General features: G+C 44.3%; 1 protein-coding gene across 4 annotated transcripts in view; it reads right to left on the bottom strand.

The window, feature by feature from the left end:
• The window catches only part of ZCCHC7 (zinc finger CCHC-type containing 7), an 86,309-nt gene that overhangs the window by 22,217 nt on the left and 40,576 nt on the right, over positions 1-23,516 (bottom strand). For all 4 annotated transcript variants that reach the window (XM_017821203.1, XM_017821201.1, XM_017821199.1 and 1 more), the window contains exons 5-7: positions 8,411-8,454; positions 7,116-7,241; positions 5,569-5,739 (exon numbers count right to left, since the gene is read on the bottom strand). In XM_017821203.1, coding sequence (XP_017676692.1) covers positions 5,569-5,739; positions 7,116-7,241; positions 8,411-8,454 — 341 coding nt within the window. The remainder of the gene's footprint in view (positions 1-5,568; positions 5,740-7,115; positions 7,242-8,410; positions 8,455-23,516) is intronic.

Below are 23,516 nucleotides of genomic sequence, written 5' to 3'. Positions count from 1 at the left end.
TATACTGGCAAAATGCCACTCTGTGGTATGACCTTTACTCACATAACAGCTATTTAATAATCCTCATAATAATAAAAATTACTTTGTTTTTGAATAGTCATTTGGTTGGCTATTTTTTTCAATCTGGACACAATGACGTCACTTTGAGTGAAAATCTGTAACTCAGAGTGGGTACCACAGTTGGCAGAGCTCTTGCTAAAACTCTGGGAGAGGTGCAGTCCTGGTGCCTCTGTGGTGCTGTCCAGTGGTGGGGTTTATCCTTAAGGATGATTTAAAGGGGTGGGAAAACAAAAGAGAGTCAAGGAAGAAGATGGTGATGAGGGAAGATTGTCTAAGCATATCCCTTCATTCAGATGGTGACTTGGGGTAATACTGTTCACCATTAAGAAGTTGGGTACAACAATTGAGGACGGGCGACTATTAAACAATGGCTTTTTAGAGGTGATGCTTTTAACCTGCTACCTCCCATCAGCTCACGGTTATTGTCTGCATTTTCTATCGTGGAATGACAAAAAGTATAATTAACAACTACTACCAAATACTGGCTCCTCAAATGAAGCGAGAGGGTTTGCTATGGAAGAGACCATAGCCAAACAAAACTGCTGCCAAATCTGTGATCTTCCTTATTTATTTGGAAGAACTTACCCATGAACAGCCCTCATTTAAAGAAAAGCCTTTGCACTACACAGCTACTATTGGTAGTGTGATGAAGTACGTTAAAATAAAATTGCATTTATTTCCTGCCCCAGTGGTCTGACCCTACTTGCACGTAGATGTACCAGCACAAAAAGTGCCTACTCCTGAGGGCAGTGCCAGTGCCACCGCGCGGCTGCTGCATGCACAGGCAAGGGGCACGTCCCCCCACCTGCCCACACCTTTGGCCACGCAAGCACTGGGCCATTATTTCCACAAATCCATGCCACTGTTGCCTTGGACCATGTCCAGTCAGCGTGGATGGGTGGCTGACCCAGCGCTGGGTGCCACACCGGGCAAATCGGGGCTGGGTGCTGCATGTTTTGACCCGTACTGAATTTTATCAGGTGCTAATTATTGTTTTACCAGAACAACAGCTTAATGCATCTGTTGTTTAATTCCCACTTCCCTATTCTCCAATGTGAACATCAAAGAAAATAAAACACTCAATCTCAAACAGCCCCTGACAGCAGACCGGGACTTGAGTGCTCAATAGACGAAGCCCTTGCCACCAGTTCTCATATTTCCACAACAATGAACAAACACAAAACCGGCACTAAGCGGTCTTTCCTCCTTTCCGCTCCCCTCGGCCGGTCGTCTGCCGAGAGGGCCCTCGACGTTGGCCCTGCGGGGCGCGGGCGCGGGGGAGTGGATTAGCCCCGCTAACATGTGAGCGCCTGCAAAAGGGAAGGAAAAACCCCGCTACTGTATTTGGTGTATGAATAACCAAAATGCACGCGCTGACAGGAGACCGGGACGGGCCTGCGGCTCCCCGGGAGAAAATGTAGCTGTGATGAGTGACAGGGCTTTCAGGAAATATGTTCACAATCACAGACAGTGAAGGCCATGACCTAGATCGTTTAAGAGCTTGTCTTGTCAAATTATCAAAAGCTTCTTCGTCTCTGAATAAAGAGTGACATAAGTGAGTGTCAGAAAGCTGCAGGCTGACAAGCCAAGCATACAATAACAGCATGCACGTCACATACTTGCCGAACACCGCCACGGCTAGCGGCAAATCTTAATGAGAGCGCGGCTGGCCCAGGAGACTTGGGTCCCTGCTGGCACAGCTACTCATCTCGCAAAAATCCTTCAGCTCTGAGTCAGTTATGGTCTGACACGACGACTACAATTACTAAACACAACTTTTTAACAGAATCCTCTGGTGCTTTGTCAAAGCAGCAGCGGCTGCTTGGAGCTGCCCCGCCGCAAGCCACCACAATAAAACAAAAGATTTGCCAAAACACACACTTTTCATCACCTCCACATGGGAACTGCCACAAAAACACACAATGCTTCCCTTCAAAACCACTCCTGCATGAGCAGATGTCGAGACCTCTCCCCACGCTGCTGGCGCAGACAGCCACCGGTGCCGGTGCCAGGCAGGCAGAGCTGAGTAGCTGCTGGCGCCATCCCTGCTGTTGGTAACGTGGACTTACACTCACCCTTAGGTGGACATGGACGTGCCAGAGGTGTGAAGGATGGGGGATGGTGCTGGGGAATGAAGGAGAAAGGGCAAACCCCGTACTCTCTGCCCAGGGGAGGGCTGGGGGCCTGTGGTGCCGCCAGTGGGAATAGGCCACTTGGCCACAGGGACACCAGTCACATCTGTGGATCCACCCCTGCACCTCCAGCCCCATCCCAGCCTGAGCAGTGGCCACGTCCCGATGGTGAGCAGTGGCACAGGTTCCGGAAACAACAGAGGCATAATTTCCTGGGAGAGAAGAGGCCAATGGCAGCTTGTACAGCCAGAGAAAGCATCAGGAAACATGGAGAAGATGCCAACTGATATATCTCTCTGGTTCCCTGGAAGGAGCGCTGCTGACAGGGTGTTTAGGGCACTGGAAATGAGGCCCCCAGGCACAGTGTGGCTACAGGGCACATACGACAACATATGTTCAATAACAACTAGATGAGAATTCCCATTTTACAAGAAGTCATATGGGAAAGACAAGGGGTGATGGCTACAAGTTACTCCTGGGGAGATTCCAGTTGGACACAGGAAAAGACTTTTCACGAGAACATTCATCTCCCTAGGGAAGAGGTGGATTCCCCAGCATTGGACACTCATAGGATTTGCCCAGAGAGCATTCTGGGCTGTCTGGGTCCCTTCCAACCTGGTTTTTCAGGATTCTGTGATTTCTCTTCCATGAACTGCTCCCATTTCCTCTGGAGGCAGAGCAGATCTGCATCCCTCAGTAAGGAGGCTCACAGGTCTAGTAACAACTGCACAGAGAGTCACCTTCTCCTGTCTTTTCCCAACCTGGCTCCTAGTGTCAGGTGTGCTGGAAGAAACAATAAACAACTGATTCTGGACCACTGTCTCCCATCACAGATGATTCTGAAGCTCTTCAAATACCCTTCCCTTTGTAACCTCCCTTCCAGGTTAAGGAGTTGTGGCTGTGCTGAGGGATGCAGAAGAGAGGGACCAAAGTTGTGCTGAGGTGTCCCTTGCTTTTCTGATGATTCCTAATGTTTCACTAGCTCTTTTTTATTACAGCTTGTGAAGGTTAACCTGATTTTTTGTGAGATCATATTTCACAACTATAATCTGAGTCCTGAATAGTAATGCTCAGAACCTATCATTTCATATGGCAAGATATGATTATTTTCCCTGGTATTTTACTTTACATTTACTGCCGCTCAAGTTCATCTGCCATCTTACTGTGTTCTCCCTCCAATTCTTATAGTCCTTGGGCAGTTCTTCACAGTTGGCTCACAGCAATGACTCTCTAAGTAATTCAGTCTTCTCAGCAAATCTTATCACCCATTGTTCACCCTTTCCCATGTCACAGTAGCATATCCCACCTTTATCCTCTTACTCCATGCCTGTTTAGTTTCCTTAAAAGCTTTTGGTCAGGAACTTTATCAAACATCTTTTGGAATTTGTAGACTATGTCAACTGGATCACGTTGACACACGTGCTTGTCAACCTGCTCCTTTGAAGAACTTCAGAGATCCCCAAGAAGTGGGATTTCCTTCACAAAAGCAGCCTGGAATCCCCCCATGTATATCATATTTACACACCCATCGCAATGTGCTGCCGCTGTGGTTCCTGCCCACTGGCTCAGTGCCTGTGGCTGGTGGGTCTGAACCTGCAGCTCTCTCTGGGACCCCAACTACACACTGTCCTTGTATTTGCCACTCAGTTACCACTCAGGCACCAAGTACGAGGTGTCTCACTGCCATCACCAACTGGGTCATTTCACCTTCACATTCCTCTGCAGCTTTTGTGCAACCATTACCCTGTTTCGGTAATAGGCTTGCACTCACAGGTTCATGGTAATCCTCACTTTCTCTTCAATTCCAGACATATTCCGTGGTGATCCTCTCCACAAAGAAAGGTTTCAGTTTGGGAAAGCAGTTTCTTCCACTATGAACATCCCAGATGCAAAAAAACCCAACCTTTAAGCCAACAGCAGCAGCCTTGTCCTGTCCAAGCATTCCCTTTGTGTCTTGATCACCTGTTGGCCTCACAGGAAAGATTTACTGTTGGTTTTGATTGCTTTGCCTTTGTTCTGTCATGCTGTCTTTCTCTTTGAGGACAGGGCAGGAGAGATATTGCTCTGACACCCCAGTGTGCAATGGCCCAGGCAGCCTCATGCAGGAGCACAAGAGAACTGCCCAAAGTTTCAAAGACAAACCTTTCTGATTTAAGGTGGACCTAATGAGCAGAAAAAAAATATGCTGTGATGTTCCTGATAACTAGCATAACTCAGGTGGGATCTAAAATTTTGGATGATAAAGGACTTGTGGTTCCTTACAGAAAAGAACATCAGTTCATGAGATCTCACGTCATAAAAAGTATAAAAGAGAAAAGTGGCAAAGAAAAGATGCTTCAGATTACAGTTTTGTCTCTCTGCCTACCAGACCAGGGGTGCAGAAATGTGCCATTCACGTTCTTTAAAGGTATTGTGTGCACATTAGCTATAAGTAAAAGTACAGCTAGAAGAGAAAGATCAAATTTGAATTTCCAATATTATTCAAACATTCAAATATCATAAGAAAAACCTCCAAATGTGCGGGGTGTCCTCCACACATCCCACGTACTACCACTGTCTGTGCTGAGCCTGTAACACACTCTTTGACCAAATAGAAGAAATAAAGGCAGGGAGGACACATTTAGAAGGAGATTCAAGTATTTCTGAATTTCAAAAAACCCAGCACCACACAGGTGTATTTGAAAGACAAACATATAGGCCATTATCTTTAGATACTCAATGAAGTGTGAATGTATGCTGATGTTATCACAGTTTGCCTTTTATCCTCACCTTTTGTGTTTAATTTGAGGAAAAAAAATAGCATAAAATGTTGATTGCTACATATAGGACTGAATTTTTGTGACATATAAAACCATAATAATATCCTATAAGAGAGAGAGAAAGAGTGAAAGAAAGAGAAAAATATGTTTAATCTCCCTGTGAATTACTTAAGTAGATCATAAAAAAACCAAAGCCTTCAAACTGCTCCTCTCTAATAATATTATAATTGATTAATAACTGATCATAGGGAAAAAACATATCTGAAGCTCTTGGAGAAACAGAGTTACTCTTTACCTCTTGCTGGCATGCTTGCAGCATGCTGTGTCTCCTGATTTCAACCTCCCTAGATCTTCCACTCCACAGAAACGAGGATGTTTTTCTCCACCCCAACTAAACTGAACTAAAGACCGAGTGTTTACACCACTTTGGTTTGGTTTTTTTCAACCATTCTCCACGAAAACTGGAATATTGTTAGGTGAAGACTAACCACAACATTTTCATACACTTACATAAACACACAGTATGTAAAATGAAAGAAACACAAAGAGACTGTAAATTCAGTGTTTGACAAACACAGAGCCAGTGATGACTGAGCTCTGCCACGGGCCATACTCACATCAGCATAGTGGCCCTTCATGTCACAGCGGTTGCAGTGTTTGTTCCAATAGGCTCTCTCCAGGCACTCCCTGAAATAGTGCCCGGGCAAACAGCAGTTCAGACAGAAACGTGCTGGGCAGCTGTGCTGCAGATGGTCTTTTCCTGCACACAGGCAACAAGGGGGAACTTTCTATGGAGAAACAAAAAAAGAATCATGTGACAACGTTTGAAAAGATAGAAGAAAAAAGAATCCAAAGAGGAAATTAAGAAGAAACCACCTCAAGTAAGTGCGTATGGCTCCCTAGGACTTGATGTTGTGTTTCATCAAGGAACCCAAGCGGAGCAAGAACATGCACAGAGTAAAACTCAAAGCTGTGATTCCACAGACTCCCTGGACCTTCTTGATTTGGACCCTGTCTCTGCAGCACCTGTTGAATGACCAGTGCCAGTGGTCTGTGCTCAGTGAACACAGTGACAATGATTGTGGTATCTGGGGACATGGGTTAGTGGTGGACTTGGCAGTGCTGGGGGAATACTGGAACTCCATGATCTTAGAGGGTTTTGCATCACAGGGTTTTTTTCCTCACTTACTACATTGTCTTTACCTCGATCTGTGAGATTTTCTTTCTGTGGTTGAGTGGCTGGGTAGGTGCCTGGGGCCAGCTGAGCTCAGCCCAGCCCAGCCTCGTGACTTACACAATTCAGCACTTGGAATGACAAATACAATGTGCAGAAAAGTATTCTGAGGCCAAGTCTGTATCTCTGTAAATCCAGTTCTCCCAGTGAGTGAGTGTATTTCCCACCAAGGGTGGATAGGATGCAGTCACTCCGTGTCCCCTCATGGATGACAGCCCGGGGGACTGAGGGTCCTACAGATTCCGTTGTGGGGGCTGGTAAATTCAGGCTCTCACGTGAGTGCCCCCACTTCTTCACGGTGCAGAGATTGACTTTTAAACTGTTAACCCTGGGATAAACCTTCTCAATATTTGGCATCTATTTGAGCTGCTTAAAGTTAGCTCCAGTTTCGTCTTGTCTACGATTTTTAACATGATTCATATCATGGTTCATTATACAGATATCTGCCTCCATTTATTTACTAAGGCTGTTTTTTGGATTCCTTAGGTTCTCCTTGTTGAAAATACAATTGAAAAATATTTTACATCTTCAAACTGTTTTTACAATATGAAAATAAGATGTTTCTGTATTGCACTTCACTCCTTTTTTTCTCAGTCTATAGCAGCAAGGTCTAGTGGAAGGTGTCCCTGCCCATAGCAGGGGGGGTGGAATGAGATAAGCTTTAAGGTCTCCTCCAGCCCAAACCTTTCTCTATGATTCTCTATGATATGATTCTGCATATTTTTCTTTTATAAAAACAATAAAATCAGTGACCTCCCCAAACAGACAGATAATTTTATACAGTAAATTGACCTTGTGCAAGGTATTCTGCAACTGAGAGCAGCCCTTCAAAGAAAGGATAAACCACTGAAGAAAAGCTTCTAATGGCAAGTGCAAGGAAGTATTAGGAAAACCAGCTGCATCTAAGAGTGATTTAAGTGTTTCACTTACCTTTGGAGTGGGACTGTTCTTGGACAAATGTCCTGGTCTGTTGCAGTTCCTGCTGATGATGTTTTTGTCAGCTGTGTAGTACCTTGTGCTGCTGTGCCTCACCCTGGCGTAGTTGGAGATCTGGGCCTGGTAAGAAATGGGGAGAGAAACGCACTTACCACCTGAGATTTTGTGCTTTGGTGTTTGTTAGAACTGGGAATTGTAAAGGTCACTGCTGGCAGTGATCAGTCAGATATCTAATGTTTCACAAGTACAGTTTACACATACAGGTCTGGAATGGATAATTCCACTACAGAGAAATCTGCACTGTCTGGAAGAAGCTCTTGTTCAAACTTCCACTTCAGGACATTCTTTTTTGTTTTTTAAAACTGCAGTTATGAAGTTTTGCTTTCCGTCAGTTAGGCAAGACACTTTTACTCACTGTGCTATGTCATGACAAACTGGAATTTTCCCCAGAATAAGAATATAACATTAATTGCAAATGCAAGTTACACATTCCCTTGCACACATTAAAGAAAACTACTTGGACAAAATACAATGCTAAACAAGTCTGGACCAAATCTGTAATTTGCAATTATAAAGAAAGATTTATAAAGGAAAAAAAGGAGAAAAAAAAAAAAAAGAAGCTGGAAACAACTGTCTTTCTCTCAGTGACCTCACACATACTTTCTATGCAGACAGATAGAATTGAAAATCCTATCTACAACCTTCATTGCCTAGTAAACATCACAAGTTTTAAAAAAATAAAATTTTGGATGAGTGAATGGGGAAGGTTATAAAAATACCATTTCTCTTCAGGGAAAGACTTTGTTAATGTTACTTGATTGCATCAGCTTTACTGGACCTTGGAAAGAAAAAGGGAAGGAGTTGGACCTGGCAGCTGAAGCTCACTCCTGGATGCTCCAGCACCTTGCATGGGAACTGCTGCAGCCTCCCCACACCCACCCCTGCACTGAGCCTGACCCTAGGAAAGCACCACACACCACTGGCTCCCAGTGCCCCCTGACAATGGGACCAGGCTGCCACGAAACATCTCTGGGCCTCTGAAGAGACCAGAAAGGAAGAGATTATGTCCTCCTTGCAGAATCCACGGAGGCATTCCAGCTCCCGGCATCCCTGTCCCTTCCTGCCTCTGTGCTGGCTGCAACTTGAGAACTCCTTCCTCCCATGGGAGGACCCTGCTTATGGTCTCACACAAACACCACAGAAGGGTTTTTCAATCACATTTACCTTGCTTTGTTTGTTAATGAGCATCAATATAAAGAATTACAGAAGAATTTGATTGTCTGTGTTACCTCTAAGTCTTTATCAGAGACGGACCAGTCCACATCAACTTCTCCTGAAAAACAGAAATAAAATTAATTATATTTAATTGACATGACTATTTTTCTATAATATATTCAAAATTATAATTATTGCACTTACTGAAATTGCAAACAGATTTTGATGTACTAAAGAGGAGAAACTATTTCCGTCTTTGGTAAAGGAAAGCTATCAACCCACTGGTCACTAAATCTGCTTCACCTGAAAATCAGCACATGCCCAGCTACTGAGAGGACTTTATCCGACACCACCCTGTTGTCCTATCCCCTGGGGTATAAATTCAGGTGGGGATATAACTCCTCCAGAGGCAGGGTTCCCAAAGGTTCTGATTCCAGCCGTTGGAGTTACCCCTGCCCGTGCTTGTGGGAATGCCTGGCTCAAGTCCAGAGGCTGCAATGGGGGGAGCACATGGAACAGCAAGTTAATGCACAGAATACACTTTTCCTCCTTGCAAATTCTCCAAGTCTGTGTCTCCAGGCCTGCATCCTGACTGCTGCATGCCAACACAACTGAGCATAACCTCAGCCACCCAGATTGTAAGCTGAGCAACTCTAGTTCCAAACAGGGTTCAGTAATGTGCAATAAATCAGGAGGACACACTGAATTATCGACTGTCACACCATAACCTTCTCACATGCAGCCTTTGGGCTGGCAGGAGTGAAAAGAAACAAACCAAGAAGGAAATGAAAGGGCAATAAGATAAAGGAATAGGGATGCAGCTACAGCTGTTGAAAAATTCTGCATGTCGACACCGCTGACGGCTCCGGCTGCGCACACACAGCTGTGCTGCCACAGCAGCTTCCACCTCTGTGCTGGAATAACGGAGGATTTGTGGCAGTGCAGGTCCTCACCTTACCTATACTTTTACAGCAAACATTACAACCCATGTGCAAATTAATCCTGCGTGTTTGCGGACTTCTTATTGCAAACTGTCCCATCCTGATCCCACAGTCCGAATCTGAGGCATTCACATGTGTTACTAACACAAATCACAATAACATCGTGAGCTACAAACAGCAAAAAATTATCAAATTTTGTTTGTACTATTCATTTCCATTAGAATGTGGATGACCATGAATTAAATTTATATAATCTGTAATGTCATGTCTAACCATTTACTGAAAAAGTCAGTAATTTTGGCTGAAGCTTGTGACACAGTATCTGGATACCAGATACGTCACTCAGGTCCTTTAGAGCACAACATCTGCTTACTGCTGCTCTTCATCTAACAATCAGGGCTCACACCATCTACTCTCACCTGAATAAAACCCTAAAGTATTTTTATTTCTAACACTCGCTAATGCCAACGCCCAGGTCCGAGGCATTGATAACACATTAACTGGCCTGTTCATAAAGTGATTTGAACAATGTGTGAACCTGAGTTGTGGTACACAAAGTGACTGCCACTGACAGACCCCAGCACCCCATGACCAGATTTGTCACCCCAGCATCATTTGGGACGAGGAATCATCCTCAAAGTGGGAGGTGGAATCCTCCAGGGCCCTGGGGAATGCTGCCCTCGTCCCCATGGGGAGGACAGATGGGACAGGTTTGCGTCTGTGCCCTTTGGCAGGAGCAAGTCATGGATATACCTGAGGGGAAATCAAGCCTTTTGGGGCCTGATCATGAAAAGTGAAGAATGGACATATTTGAGTCATAAAAACACTGACATATTTGAGCGCATTATTTATTGCTCAGAAGCCTGTTAAGGAAATTCATTCATAAAGGAAAAGGTATTTGTAATTCAAAGCTCTGCCTTGGCAATCAGCACCATGAGTACCGTGTTGCACTCCCAGTGCCCCTGGGCTGGCTCCTGGCCACTCCACCTCCGCTGGCCCTGCTGTTCCCTTGGCTCAACCACCAGCACCAGCACCCCTGGTGTGTTGGGGACCACCTTGTGCCACACTCCCTTTGGCCTGTAGCACCCATCATCTTTGTTTTATTCCTCCACGCTCAGCCTCATCTGGTCTGTGTCTGAGATCGTGGGAGTGGAGAAGCTCTTCCCAAGGATGCAGCGGTGGCTTGGCCGTGGAACTGCACCCAGAATTACCACAGGATGGGTAAGGGTGGCAGGGACCATGGGAAGGGTCACCAGCCCCCCAGCGTGCCTGAGGATGATGCTCTCCCACCCCACAGTCCCCAGTCTGGGGCAGAGAGGGCAGTTTTGGCCAGAGCACAGTCACCAAACAATGGCACCAGCTGCTGAGAGCTCTGTCCTCACAGAGCCTGGTATGATGGCTCCTGTCACCTCATGTTCTCCTAGGCCATGCCAGTACCATGTTACAGCATTTCACCCTTTTTTTTAAGGTAGACATGAGCACAGAGGGTAGATATCTGCCAGAAGGAATGGCTCTAAGTGCTTTATTTTTACTTTTACTTTACTTTTACTCTTTAGAAAAAAGCAGCTCAAAAACTATTTAGACTACCTCTGTCAAGACTTTCCCCCTTTTCTGTGGAAAAGTTGCACATACAAAACTTAATTGAAGGGTCCTGTGAATTAAATCAAACCAAGAACATCTTTGACAGATCTGTGCTTTTAATCTTCCTTGTCTTCCTTTTTTAAAAGCTATCTCCTTTTTAAGATTATATTAATTTCTATGCTAAGTTTAATACTGAATAATTCCTATACTAAGATTTTCTTAATTTGTATACTTAAAAAATACAACATATAAACTTCTTCTATTTATACTTTAAAAAATGGTTTTATCAAACTGCAGATCAGGGAAGAAGAGAAGAGGATGCAAAATATATACCATTTATATGAAAATGGAAGCCCTGCACAAGGTTTTCCCTTTATCACGTATCACACTTTGGCTGTCCTGTGCCCCTATACAATGGGATGAATGGTGAGCAACAGCTTTGCTTTTATTTAAAGAAAAATTTTGAAAGATCATTGAGATTCACATGTATCCCTCCACCAGCATGAAAATGTAAATTTCCAAGCAGCGCGCAAGGGTGAAGCCAGATTTAGGACCACTGTTCAATGTGCATTCAAACCTCCCTTCTTTCATCCCAGACAGGGAGAGGAGGGGAGGAGGGAGAAGGAGGACCAGCAGTCAAAACCTGAAATTGCCTGGAGGAACAATCTGTTTCCACAGGAACAAAACACTGACTCAAAAAAACCAATAAACTGTTAAAAAGATTTCCTTATCTGCTGTGCAGCTCCACCAGGGACTCTGGTGGCCAAGCAGGCTGCCCTTGCCAGGCAGGGCATCTCTGGGCACAGGCTGGACCCCCTCAAAATCACACTTGTATTTCACTCATCAAGGCTGGGAGAAAACACGTCCCTGCACCAAGCTCTGCCTGCCCTGCAAGGGTTTGTGTCATCACCTTCTTCAGCAGCTGAGAGAAGCTGCAGAGCAGAGTCATCCAACTTTGAAAATAAAACACTAAATTTCCTAAAAGGAGAAGGCAATTGGTCGTGTCCCCCCTTCCTTCTAATTGGAAAATATACGCAGACATATTTTATGTATTTTACTTTATGATCAGCCCAGTGAAATAGGACACTTCGAGCTGTGGCAGCATGATACGTGGCCTGAAGGGCAAATACATTTCAAAGCTGGGCTTTAAAAATTGGATTTTGACTGCTAATTAATATAGCACATTACAGAATAGAGAACCCTAATTACATTCTAGTGCAAGATCTCCGTGGCAAGGACTGTTTCAGACACATCTCTGAACATGCCAGGACACAGTTTCTGCTCCTACTGGAATAACATTTAAAAATTATAAGCGTTAAACCCCCTAAAAATCATCTAGAGTTGTAAGAATTTCACATCGTGACATATTATATATATCTGAAAATTCCTGCTTATATGTGAATTGAAGTGATTCAAGTGTTACTGTAACACAGCTATAGCGAGTTCCACATTTTCTGTGCCCAAGCAGACCTTCTTCCAAAAAACAAGGAATGATGGTATGCAGGGGCAACAGCCAAACACTGTCCCAAAACAGGAATTGAGGTGGCCTCCCTACATCAGGTTTTGTAAAGGACAGAAATTTGGGGTTTTGTGGACCAAGACGCACTGTACGTCTTGCCTTTCTAGGAACAGGTATTCCAAGAACCCCCCCACAAATGTCTGTGTGTGGATGTGTATGTGAGTCTATGTACACTCACCTGTGTATATGTGCACACACATATGCATGCATGCACATCCCCAGCACATGTCACCAGATGTTCTGGCCTGTCCCACAGCCATGGCAGACCAGTCGTGATGCACAAGGAGTTGGCCCTCCTTGTGCTGCATGAAGTTCCCACTCCAGCACTCCAGGTCCATCTCAGCAGGGACCTCTCCCCCTAGATACCCAGCTGGGAGGCACTCGGTGGCCACAGGGTCACAGCCCCCTCTGCACTCCCCAGCTGCCCACAACACCCCCTCAGAGGGGAATGGCATCAACCCTGGTGTGTTTTTCTTAGACACTTCCAGGGATTTCTCAAGTTTGCTTTGACGAGAAAAAGGTGATTTACTTAAAAACGAGACACCTGCTGTTTAATGGAATACCTGTCAATATCTCTTTATCACAGCTTTAAAAGACATCCATAACTCCCACAAGGAAATCATTCGATGGAATCACTGACAGAAGTTCAATTTGAGAAATTTTCTCATCGCGAGAAAAGGCTCTTTTGCCTCTCCCCTTGATACCTAAAATACATGTATGTGCCAGTCATATACCATTTTTGGGCAGTAGGGAAATCCCTGAAACACTTTATTTTTAGCAACCTTTACCTGACGTTTTTGAAAAGCATCACAAAATCCAACAAACAACAAAACTCAACCAATTTGAAATTAACTAAAATGTAAGCAATTGACTGAGGCAAAGGTAGAGCTGGCCAAAAGCAAACCAGAGTTCAAAAGAAAAAGAAACCCACACACTTCTGAGCAGCCCTGCATAAATGGTAAAAAAATCCCTATGAGGAACTAAAGTAACTTGAAGTTCAGCAGTCATGACACACGGGAGAAGAGTTAACGTTCGTCGCCAGAGAGGAAAAGCCTGGTGGGTGGGGTGGGACGGTGCTCTAATCCCCCAGCAGTGTGTCTGGGGGCGGGGGCCCACGGCAGGGCTGGGGTGACCACTCTCAGGGACACTCATAGGTCGTGGAGATTAACACCCTGAATTAGGAGCATCTGACCAGGCAGGGACCAGCGCTTTTGGTGTTAGATCAGACATTAATAAATACAGAAATCCTCCCAGTGTCAGCATGTCCTGTCGCTCTCTATTAGGTGTCAGGTCCCTCACATCACATTTTGGTTCTGCATCCCTTTTCTGCACCTCTCCAAGGACACATCCCGCACCTTCCTCCAGGCGTGTGCCCTTCTGCATCTCCCTCAGCTCTCCATTTATTCCAGCAGCTCTGGATGGGTAGAGTGCCTCACATGCCAAGTGGGAATAAAAATGTGCAGTGAAAAAAGCAAAAGACAATTCCGTAAATGATACTTTTGAGAAATATGTGTACCACTGAACTACTGAAATGCAGACACATGCTAAACATGAACACGTAGTGTGCTCTTTCCATTATGTCCGGACGCATAATTTCCTGTCTGTTTTCTGTCTGTGCTATAACACTGCTTCCTTCAGCCCCGGCCACTGCTGGCCATGTTAATTCACAAAACTCAGCAGCTCATGATTTTCAAAGCTTAGCGCAACATTTGCAGAACAAAGTAGGTTTTTCTCTCTTTTTGGTGGGTACAAGTATGGGGACCACAGGAACAGTTAAATTCATGGCATGGTTGGTCTACCACACAGTCGGGGGAATTCTTTAAATAGAGCCTGTCACTCTCTTTGCCCATCAATGGGATTTCCTTCTCAAACTGCTGATTCGTTCAGGTACACAACAGAGGAAATTTCAGTTAACCTTTGTTTCACCCCGGGGAAAAATCTGTCTGAAAAGTATAAAATGAATAGATTAAAAAAAAAAAAAGAAAAAAAGAAAGAAAGGCTGCAGGGTTATTCTTCCTAGTGTTCACAGCAGTCAAAGTTAAACAGAGAAAAGGAGCAAACATGAACATTTTATTCCCACCAGAGAATAAGGTATAATATATGATTTAGAAATTCCATTGTCTATACTTGATTTCTAATTTAGCAAAGGAAAGGCTGAACACAAATCTATTCTTCTCATTGGGTGCATCAAGAATTCACTTTTTGACTCTTTCCTATATGGCTAAAATAGGACTAATAGGTTACTTTGAACAGAAACCCTTTTTAGCTATTTGATTGAGTTGTCTGAAATACCTTTTAGATTTCAGCAATCCTTGGTGAAGAGAAAAATAATAAACACTAACTCAGAATTACATGTGAAAAAATGAAAACAGGGATAAAATCGAAAGTACGGTAATAAAATAAAGGGAAGTTTTGGGATAGGTGACCACCAAAAAAAAAGCCTTAAACTGATCTAAGTAATTCATAAACACCTCTGTTTTGAGATACAATTATAATTTCAAAACAGGAACAATAATTTTCATTTTCCAGTGTCATTCATCTGACCACACATGACACTCACTGTGGTAACACACGGAGTGTCACTGCCGACCTGCCCCTGCCCAGCCTCCGCAGCACAGACAGACAGATGGACACGGGGTGCAGGAGCGTGGCTGAGGCCTGTGCATGCAGGACTAGGAGGTCTGCACGGGTTGAGTTCCAGTGGAAGTGATATTCTGAAATGCCTTATGGGATCAATAGGTTGCCAGGAATTGATCCAGCATCACTGAGACTATTTCTGTGTTTAAGTGATCATGATTTTGTCAGCGGCTGCACAGCCCTTCGCCGAGGCAGGTCACAAAGAGAGCTGGGGGCCGTGGCAGCTGTACAGTCATGGAGAACCTTCACCTCTTAATCAGTCCTTGCAGAGGGGTGTCTGTTGCAGTCATTGGTGGCAGCTGTTGGAGCCTGGCAGCCTAACCTGGGCACAGACCCCTTTGTACAGTCAGATAAAATGGAACTCAGTTGATGGCCTAGACCTGAGCCTGAGGAGCACCCTTGCTTCATCCTCACTTACCAAGTATAGAAAATCTGCAGTTGTGTCTTGGGAGTTTATTTTGGCAACATATTGCATCTTCTACCACCAATACAAAATGAATGAAATCTAAATATAAACATAAAAGAGAGAAAAAAAGTCTTGCTATACTAAAGCTTGTGTATCTGATCCGGCATGGTCCCTGTGCCTAAAAGAAGCGGTGTAAGGGATGTGCCAACAACGTGATGAGTCTCCCTGCAATGGAATCCAAATTTAAAGCTTCTTGGAAATTCAATGCTTCACTTGAATCACAAACCTAAAACCATTCACCATCAGCTGCATTCTGGAGAAACAGCACGGCTCTCTCGATGCTCCCATAACAATGAAATAGGAAAATAATCCCTGAGTTGGAATAATACTGATGTAGATGAATATCTAAAACTTGTCAAGCTTAATTGGGTCTCTTAACTCTTAACTTTTTCCCTGAAATTCCTGAAATCTTAAACCTAGGAAAAAACCATCACATTTCAATGCAGGCTAAGTGCCAGTCTTTGGGTATCGGCCAGATTTTTGGTTCAGCTGTCTTTCATGTTGATAACCGGCCCACTGGGCAAAGGCAAACTAAATCATCTCAGCTCTGGCGATTCCTTCATACCATCACAGTCAGACCAGGCTCCTATGAACAGCTCTTGGAACACAAGGACCTCTACTGGGTGCCTGGCAGGAGGCAGACCCAGAACAGCTCTTAAGGTGGCAGTTCTCAGGACTTTCATCTTTTCCTGAGAGGACTCACACAAGCTCCAGACAAAAGGACTCCCAAAGAGCCTGGTCAAAACTGGGATGTGGGAGATTGTGTTACTCTGAGAGCAGAACTGCAGTTTGTTTTTATGCCAATAAGGGGACATGGAGTGGGTGAAGTTCTGTTGTATACACCCCTAGTTCTCCATTTTGATCTTCTTGGGTATTATAGCAAAGATGGAACAGGAAACATAAGCAGGAGGTTCCTCAAAAATATTCATACCAAATGGAATATTTCTACAGTGCCAGTAACAGAAATGAACATCACCTCATGGATTTGCCATGAGTCAGAAAGTCTATTCAAGGAAACCTTCCCCATCTGCCACATGTGAGGAACACAGACCACTCTCTGGGTGCCCCTCCATGTTAAATGTTCTTCAAACTTGAGCTTTCAATGAAAAGGAAGACACAAGGAGCAATGTGATGACATGGCACTCCTGACAGTGAGTGGCAACAAGGCACTGATACATCTGAGGATGTGCAGCACCTAGTTATTCCACGAGAAGAAAGCTCCAGCCTTAGCACTCAGTTCCAATTTTGGTCTTGCTGGGCTTTTATCACCTTACCACCACACAGGCAGATCCTTTAGTCCATCCCTGACACACCTCTACAGAAGAAAGAGGTGGAAAGATCTTCCCAACACCTTGTTCATGCTTGTAAGAGTGCACCGAGAGTCACAGCCATGGACTGTGGTGGGTCCTGGCACACATGACACTCTGCTCTCAACCCACCAGGAAGGTCTGTAGACCCTTGGAATGTAAAAGCACCAAACAGCACTAATATCCTGTGCCTGCAGGTCACACATCTGGAGAATGGTCTTATGTTGGGCTCTGAGGGGTGAAGATTGGAACGCAGCAAAGAATGAGAAAGGGCACAGCGTCTTTTCCATTTCAGTCCTAATTTTTGGGTGTATTTTGTTTCACAAAGACATCCTTTTCTCGGGAATAGAAAACAACTTGAATGGATATCTTCTCAATGTGAGTCTTCTGCTTGCAATAGAAAACATAGAGTTTTCCAGAAACATATCATTCCATACTTAGAGGCAGAATTTTGAGGTGATGAAAAATGAAGGGGCCTTGCCAAAGAACTGCTAAATCTCACTGGCTAGAATAGCTTTGTTCTTGCAATAAGAATGACAGCAGAAAAGATATTACTCTCCTTCCTCCACTTTCCAATGAAAAGCGTGGAAAAGGAAGTGTGCGCTTTATTGAAAATCAGCAAATAACAATTCTTAGTGAGATAATTAATTTTTTGCTTGTTTAAAAGTTTTTCAGTGCTGCAAAGAGAAAAAATAAATCAAAGACCCCTATTTCATCTCCATTTCCTATGTATGGGAAGAAAATAGTTTTTTACCATGAATAAATAAAATAAACCAGATTTTAAAAATACTGTATACTTGATCTTTTTCTCATCCTTTATTACTTTCTATTTTGTGCATGTAGTGTAACCACAATTGACACTTCAACGCCAGGGTCAAAAGCACCTCGTACAATGCTAAAGATGCATTTACACTTTGAACACTTGTCTCTGTGGTTTTGGTTTCTTGTTTATTTGGGGGTTTTTCTTTCTTTTTTTTTCCTCTTTATTCTTAAACAGATACCACAGCAATTTAAAAACCCTTCTCACTTCTACCAAAAAACAACTCCTATCTTAATTACACTGCTGTAGTGAGCAACAGCTTTCTTCTATATCTACTAAATTTAGTAGATACAGGTTCTCTAACGAGGTGAGCTTTTCACACACCAAAGGATTTTGGTCGCTGCATCCCTTGCCCAGTTCTGCCAGGGCAGCAGGCCAGGAGGGGTGTGATCAGCACCAGTGAGTGCTGCCCAGGTGTTTCCACATCCTGTGATATGCCTGAGATACAGAAGAGAGCACAGGGACTGGGAGAACTCACAAGTCTATACTGGATTTTAAGCATTTGAATTATGAGAGTTTAACAAGCCTTTACTGAAAATGAATCAGACAACAGCAGTACTGAAGAGTTAAGGTTCACATAATTAATTTTAAAGTAGCATTTAAGGCATTTAATATCACTTTTTCCTGCCATTCAATATAATGGGAAGGTGTATTATATGCCAGCTCTTCCTACCTGAATTTAAATACTGCAACCCTCAACTTTTTGCTGTTCCAGTAGGAAACTGTTATGTACTTCATATTTATGTTATCTAATTTATAATGTTTTGCTTGATTAAAGCATTTTTTGTTTCAATGTTGATTTTTAAACAGCAGTATTCTTTAAAATACGCAGTTATTTAATTCAGCTCAACTACTTCATGTGACTGAGCTGAAGTGAATGTGAAATATTTGTATTAATCCAAGAAGGATGATGCACATTTGAAGTTGTGATTACAGTCATTCCTTTCTATTAAAGATTCAATAACCTGAACAGTTCAGTCTTCATACCTCAGGTGAAAGCCCCCTGCGCTGTGGCAGAGTTACGATTCTACTGCACAAACGGAATATTTTCTATATTACAAGTCTGGGCAATAATTTCTGAAATCTTTGAGGTTTTCCTCCTTTGTCTGGACAACAGCAAGGGATGCCTGAATCCCTGATCGAAGGGCTGGTTGCAAAGTGGATCCTGGTTCTACTAAGCAACACTGGGAAAAAAAACCAACCAGTCCTATCGCTGGAAAAAATCACCAAGGTCTCATTCAAAATGTGCAATCAACCAAATTTCCTGAGAAGGGTGGTAGCTCATCACTCCTTTAAAAACTAACAATGCAGTCACTCTCTCTAACTCCCATCATCTTTCACTCTGCTGTGGGCAGGAAGGAGATGAGAAAAGCAGCGAAACATCAAGTTCGTTCTTGGAACCCAGGTTCAGGGCACAGGAGCCACCACAGAGCTCATGAGGATCAGTCCTATTCCTACAGTCTCGAAGAGGTGGGAAGGGGGAACACATGGCTAATGTTACGGGAGACACTCCTGAAGGAAACTGGCAGCATTTTACACCGAACTTCAGAAAAGACTGACAGAGCTGTGGAGGAGGAGGAGGCAGAGGATACCCTGTGCCCACCCTCCAAACGACAGCAGGTCCCTGTGAGTGGACAGAGCAGGAGCAGCACACGTGGGGCACTGCTGCAGTGGCCCTGATGGTATTCCCAGAGGTTCTCCAAAGACAAGTCCTGTCCTGCTTGTCCTGTCTCTGCAGTGGGATGACGTCCACACTGGGCTGGTACCACTGGTGTGGGTTCATCAGACACTGTGATACCAGAGACTACTCAGTACTGGTGGTTGGGTACCAGATCCGGCCTGATCTTCACCTGAGCCTAAAGGAAACAACGTCTGCTGGGAACCCTGCCAACGGTGGGGCCAGGCCAGCAGAGCCACATCAGGGAGGAACAGAATTTCAGTGCTGGCACAGGGGTGAAACACGGTCCAACACACAGTCATGCAGTGAAGCCACCGTACATATGCACCCTGTTCTGACAGCTGGGAGCTGGTACAAGGTCTGGCCTTGATGCCAAGTGCAGGTGGTTTAGGAAAAATAATCCAAATCTTTATCACCAATTAAAAAACAGAGTCACAGTTTTCTTCCCAGACACTTACCCCCTAAAGTCAGGGTAAGGTCAGAAGCAGGAAACTCTGAAAATATTACCACTTCTTAGTGGTAGCCAGGACCTGTGCTAAGAACAGCCTCAAACAATTTTATTTCAAGTTCTTGATGTATTAGCAATAAAGAAATGCTGGGCTGCTCAAGTTTGCCCCTCCTTTTGCTGAAAGTCAGCGATTCAGACAATTCAGTATGACTGAATTCAGACACGCATTTCACATGTACTGCACAAGTCTGAAGATCACATATTCTTTTTCAAAAAAATGTGAAGACAGTGCATTTGAGATGCATTATTCCTCCATCTGCTTTCATTTACTCCTGTGCTCATATAAGATCAACAGCTCAATGACAGAGTAGGAGAGATGTGATCACATTATTATTATTTTTTTAACAGAGGTCCAGAGGGAAGTATAAGGGAAAGATAATCTGCAATTTGTTAACCAGCAAGACTCTTCAAATGGTTTTAGAAAATGAAAACAAAGTATAAAAGTGAAAAGTAAATGCAGCCAAGTAAACACATTATTTAAATCAAACAGATTACATTACTCACCAGCAACACTGAAAATCTGGAAAACAAGTGGGCCAACTACTTAATTTGAGACAGGCATGCAGAGCTAGCCTCCCTCTTTCGGAAATATAAAGATTGATACATTCACTGGTTGCTTGAAAAGAACATATCTCAGGAGTTGTAAAAACACTCATTTCCTTTTTTGCATTGTCTCTGATGACACGCTCTTTGAATCACACACACCTGCCTCCAGCCTTCATTATTTCTACGTTTCATTATAATGAAGATTATACTTCTGACTTCCAAGGCTTCTCGCCTTGACAAAACTCTGCAAAACCTTCCTTCCCCTTGCAATCTGACAGTGCCATAACAAAACCCACACACAATTCTTCCACAAATATGTTTTTTTTACCCATAACACCCCACCCTGCCGCCACACAAAAACAGAGCAGTGTGGAAAACCCAGGTGCCACTACTGCAGGTGCCACCAGTGCCACTGATATCAATGGGAACACAAGATTGTAACATCTCAGTGACCTGCAGCAGGGAACAAATAAACACACGGAGAATATGACCTGCTTAATCATAAACAGTATTTGCACTGGTAAAAATGTCCAGCAGTGCTGAAATGTACAAAATAGCCACTTTTTAAGTCATATCTCCAGTTATTCAATGAAGTCCATATGAAACTCTCATTTAATTCCCCCTTTCTTTGAGTTGTACATTAACCTGCATGGGGACTCCCTGTGCAACTGACAGCCCACAAATGTCAGCACTGCGACACTTCCATGTGCCCCTGCAGGACAGTGGTCCCGTGGTGACTAAGGGTGACACAAAGCCAACAATAAGGCAAAAACTGGGCCATGAGTCCCTGTGTCTGCCCGTCCCCCTCTGGCAGAGCAGCGAGCCCCAGCGAGCCCCTGCTGACAGCAGAGGTGCCCTGGGTGTGCGGGTGCTGTCGGGCGGCACCGCTGGCTCTGCTCTGCACACCGAGTGGCACAGCTGGCTCTGTGCTGGACAGCACAGCTGAATCTAGACTGGGCAGCAGAGCTGGCTTTGAACTGGACACCAGCTGGCACAGTTGGCTCTACACTGGACACTGGATGGTACAGTTGGGTCTGTGCTGGACTCTGGGTGGCACAGCTGGCTCTGCCCCTTCCAGACCTGCCCCAGGGCACCAGTGCCCCAGACTGCACCTCCAGCTATGCCAGCAGAGCCCCTTGGCACGTGCACCCAGGAGTGCTCTGGGTGGCCATGGCTGCTTCTGGCACATGCCAAGGGATGGCTACCGGGCACTGGTGAACTTCTGGTGCTGACCTTCTAATGCTTTTGCTCAAGGCTTGTGCTTGTATTTGTGTTTTCAACTGGCATTTCACCTGAGACACAAGGTACAGTCACAATCTCCAACACCTATGGTTTGAACAAAAAGATCAGTAGGGTTCCTGTTTAAAAAGAAAAGCAGCATTCAACTATTTTGTCAGGAACATAATTTACCTGCTGCGATATGCCACTTGTTTAGACCAAAGAAGGTACTGTGGCAAAACCCTGGAGTTCTTCTGGGCACAGTTTCCAAACCTTTTGCACATGCCTGTAGGTTTTATTCATGTTGAATTATACAAGCTCCCTTTCCCCCCCTCCTTTTTTTTTAATTCACTATCCATGCACTCAGACAAATGTTAAAAAATTAAGTTTCTGTAAACACACTGTTATCTTAATAAGTTCAAATATTATTTGACTATTCCCCAGGGGAAGAAAAGCAATATGTTCTAAAGCAAGTGGTTGTATGTTTTGCAGAAGGTGGCTACTCTGAAATTAAGAAATGCAAATGCTTCTACAGTTTATGTGCCTCAAAGTAAAAATAATGATATTAAATTTTTAAAAGGTAGCACGAGATATTGCCGCTTACACGGAAGCATCGTGAGGATGCCAAGGGACCCAGAGCGATCCCGGGTCTGGGGTTTTCAATGGCACAGACTAGTGATCACAGGATGCTGGTGATACTCTCCAGTTACCCCTGGCAACCCTTCTCAACTGTAACGATGCTGCCCCACAATAGCTTTCACTGGGCAGCTTTCTCTTCACTTAGTTGAATGCTCTGGGACCATCTGTGTCGGAAAGCATAAAAGGCCAGCCTGCCTGTGGGCCCGTCACTCTGAACACCACCTCTCTGACCCCGATTAAATACAACTTTCAATCCCTTTTGTCCTCCCTGTTGACTTCTCCTATTAAGGGAGCCCTTTGACAAAGAAAGCGGAAGAGTGGACTAAGTGCCCCCAAGAAAGGTGATGTCTGATACTGCTCAACACAAGGATTAGCAAGCCAATACATAACAAAAGCAAGTTTGGGGGAGGGGTAAAGAGGAAAAGAAAAAAATGGTTTTAGACAGGTCTTTGACTAATTCAGTAGGTACACAGTTCAACAAATAGCTATACAAGAGGCCTGCTCCCAAAGAAACAACTACTGGGGAACAATAAATTGAGGAGATACCTTTCAGCATGGCGATGCAAGGCCGTGACATTGACAGGAGCAGCAGATATGTCATTTGCTACCTATGGGTTTTTAAACTGAATTTTGTGGTGGGTAGTGGTGCCAAGAACACTCAAGAAGTTACTTTAAGGACAGACCTCTTCCAACAGAAAGGTCTTGTAAAATAACTTGAGTCATTTGAGGTAACTAAAGGGAGCGGGTGACAAAAACACAAACAACAGGAACGACATTGGCTGGAGAAAACCTAAATACTTGGACATTGGAACTGATTGTTTCCAAAGGCATTGACTAAAAACAAGCTGCTTTTTGGAATGTGCAAAGCTGCTTTGTTAAAAAGAATAACCAAAACTCTTTCATGCGGGCTTGCAGTAGCCATGGGTTATCCTAAAGCAGCGCAGCCTCTGAGCCTGACACTGATGGTCAGCACAGAGGAGCATTCAAGAGGCGTTCTGAGAGTTCAGAGATGTTGGGGGCAGGAGCATATTGCTCCCCCTGTCCGTGCCCAACCTCTGCAGAGGGGACCAGCCTCTGGGCCAGCCACAATGATGGATGGCTGGGAGAGTAGGAACCTCGCTGTGCCCCCCAGAGAACAACATGCCCTGGGGCATTTGCCCAAGCTGTGGGGCAGTGGTGATGATGTGATCATCATAAGAGAAAGTCAGGAAGCACCTGGGTGTAGAAGATGTTTCCATTGAAAAACTGGAGCCAAACAGAAGGTACTTTTTTAGAGTGAAGCAGCAGAAGGGATGATCGGGGGTTTTATTTCCAGGAAAA

The sequence above is a fragment of the Lepidothrix coronata genome, unplaced genomic scaffold (assembly GCF_001604755.1).
Source record: "Lepidothrix coronata isolate B3197 unplaced genomic scaffold, Lepidothrix_coronata-1.0 Scaffold89, whole genome shotgun sequence".
Classification (NCBI taxonomy): Eukaryota; Metazoa; Chordata; class Aves; order Passeriformes; family Pipridae; genus Lepidothrix; species Lepidothrix coronata.
Note: the sequence above shows the minus strand (reverse complement) of the source record. Positions and strands in the feature narration are given on the sequence as shown.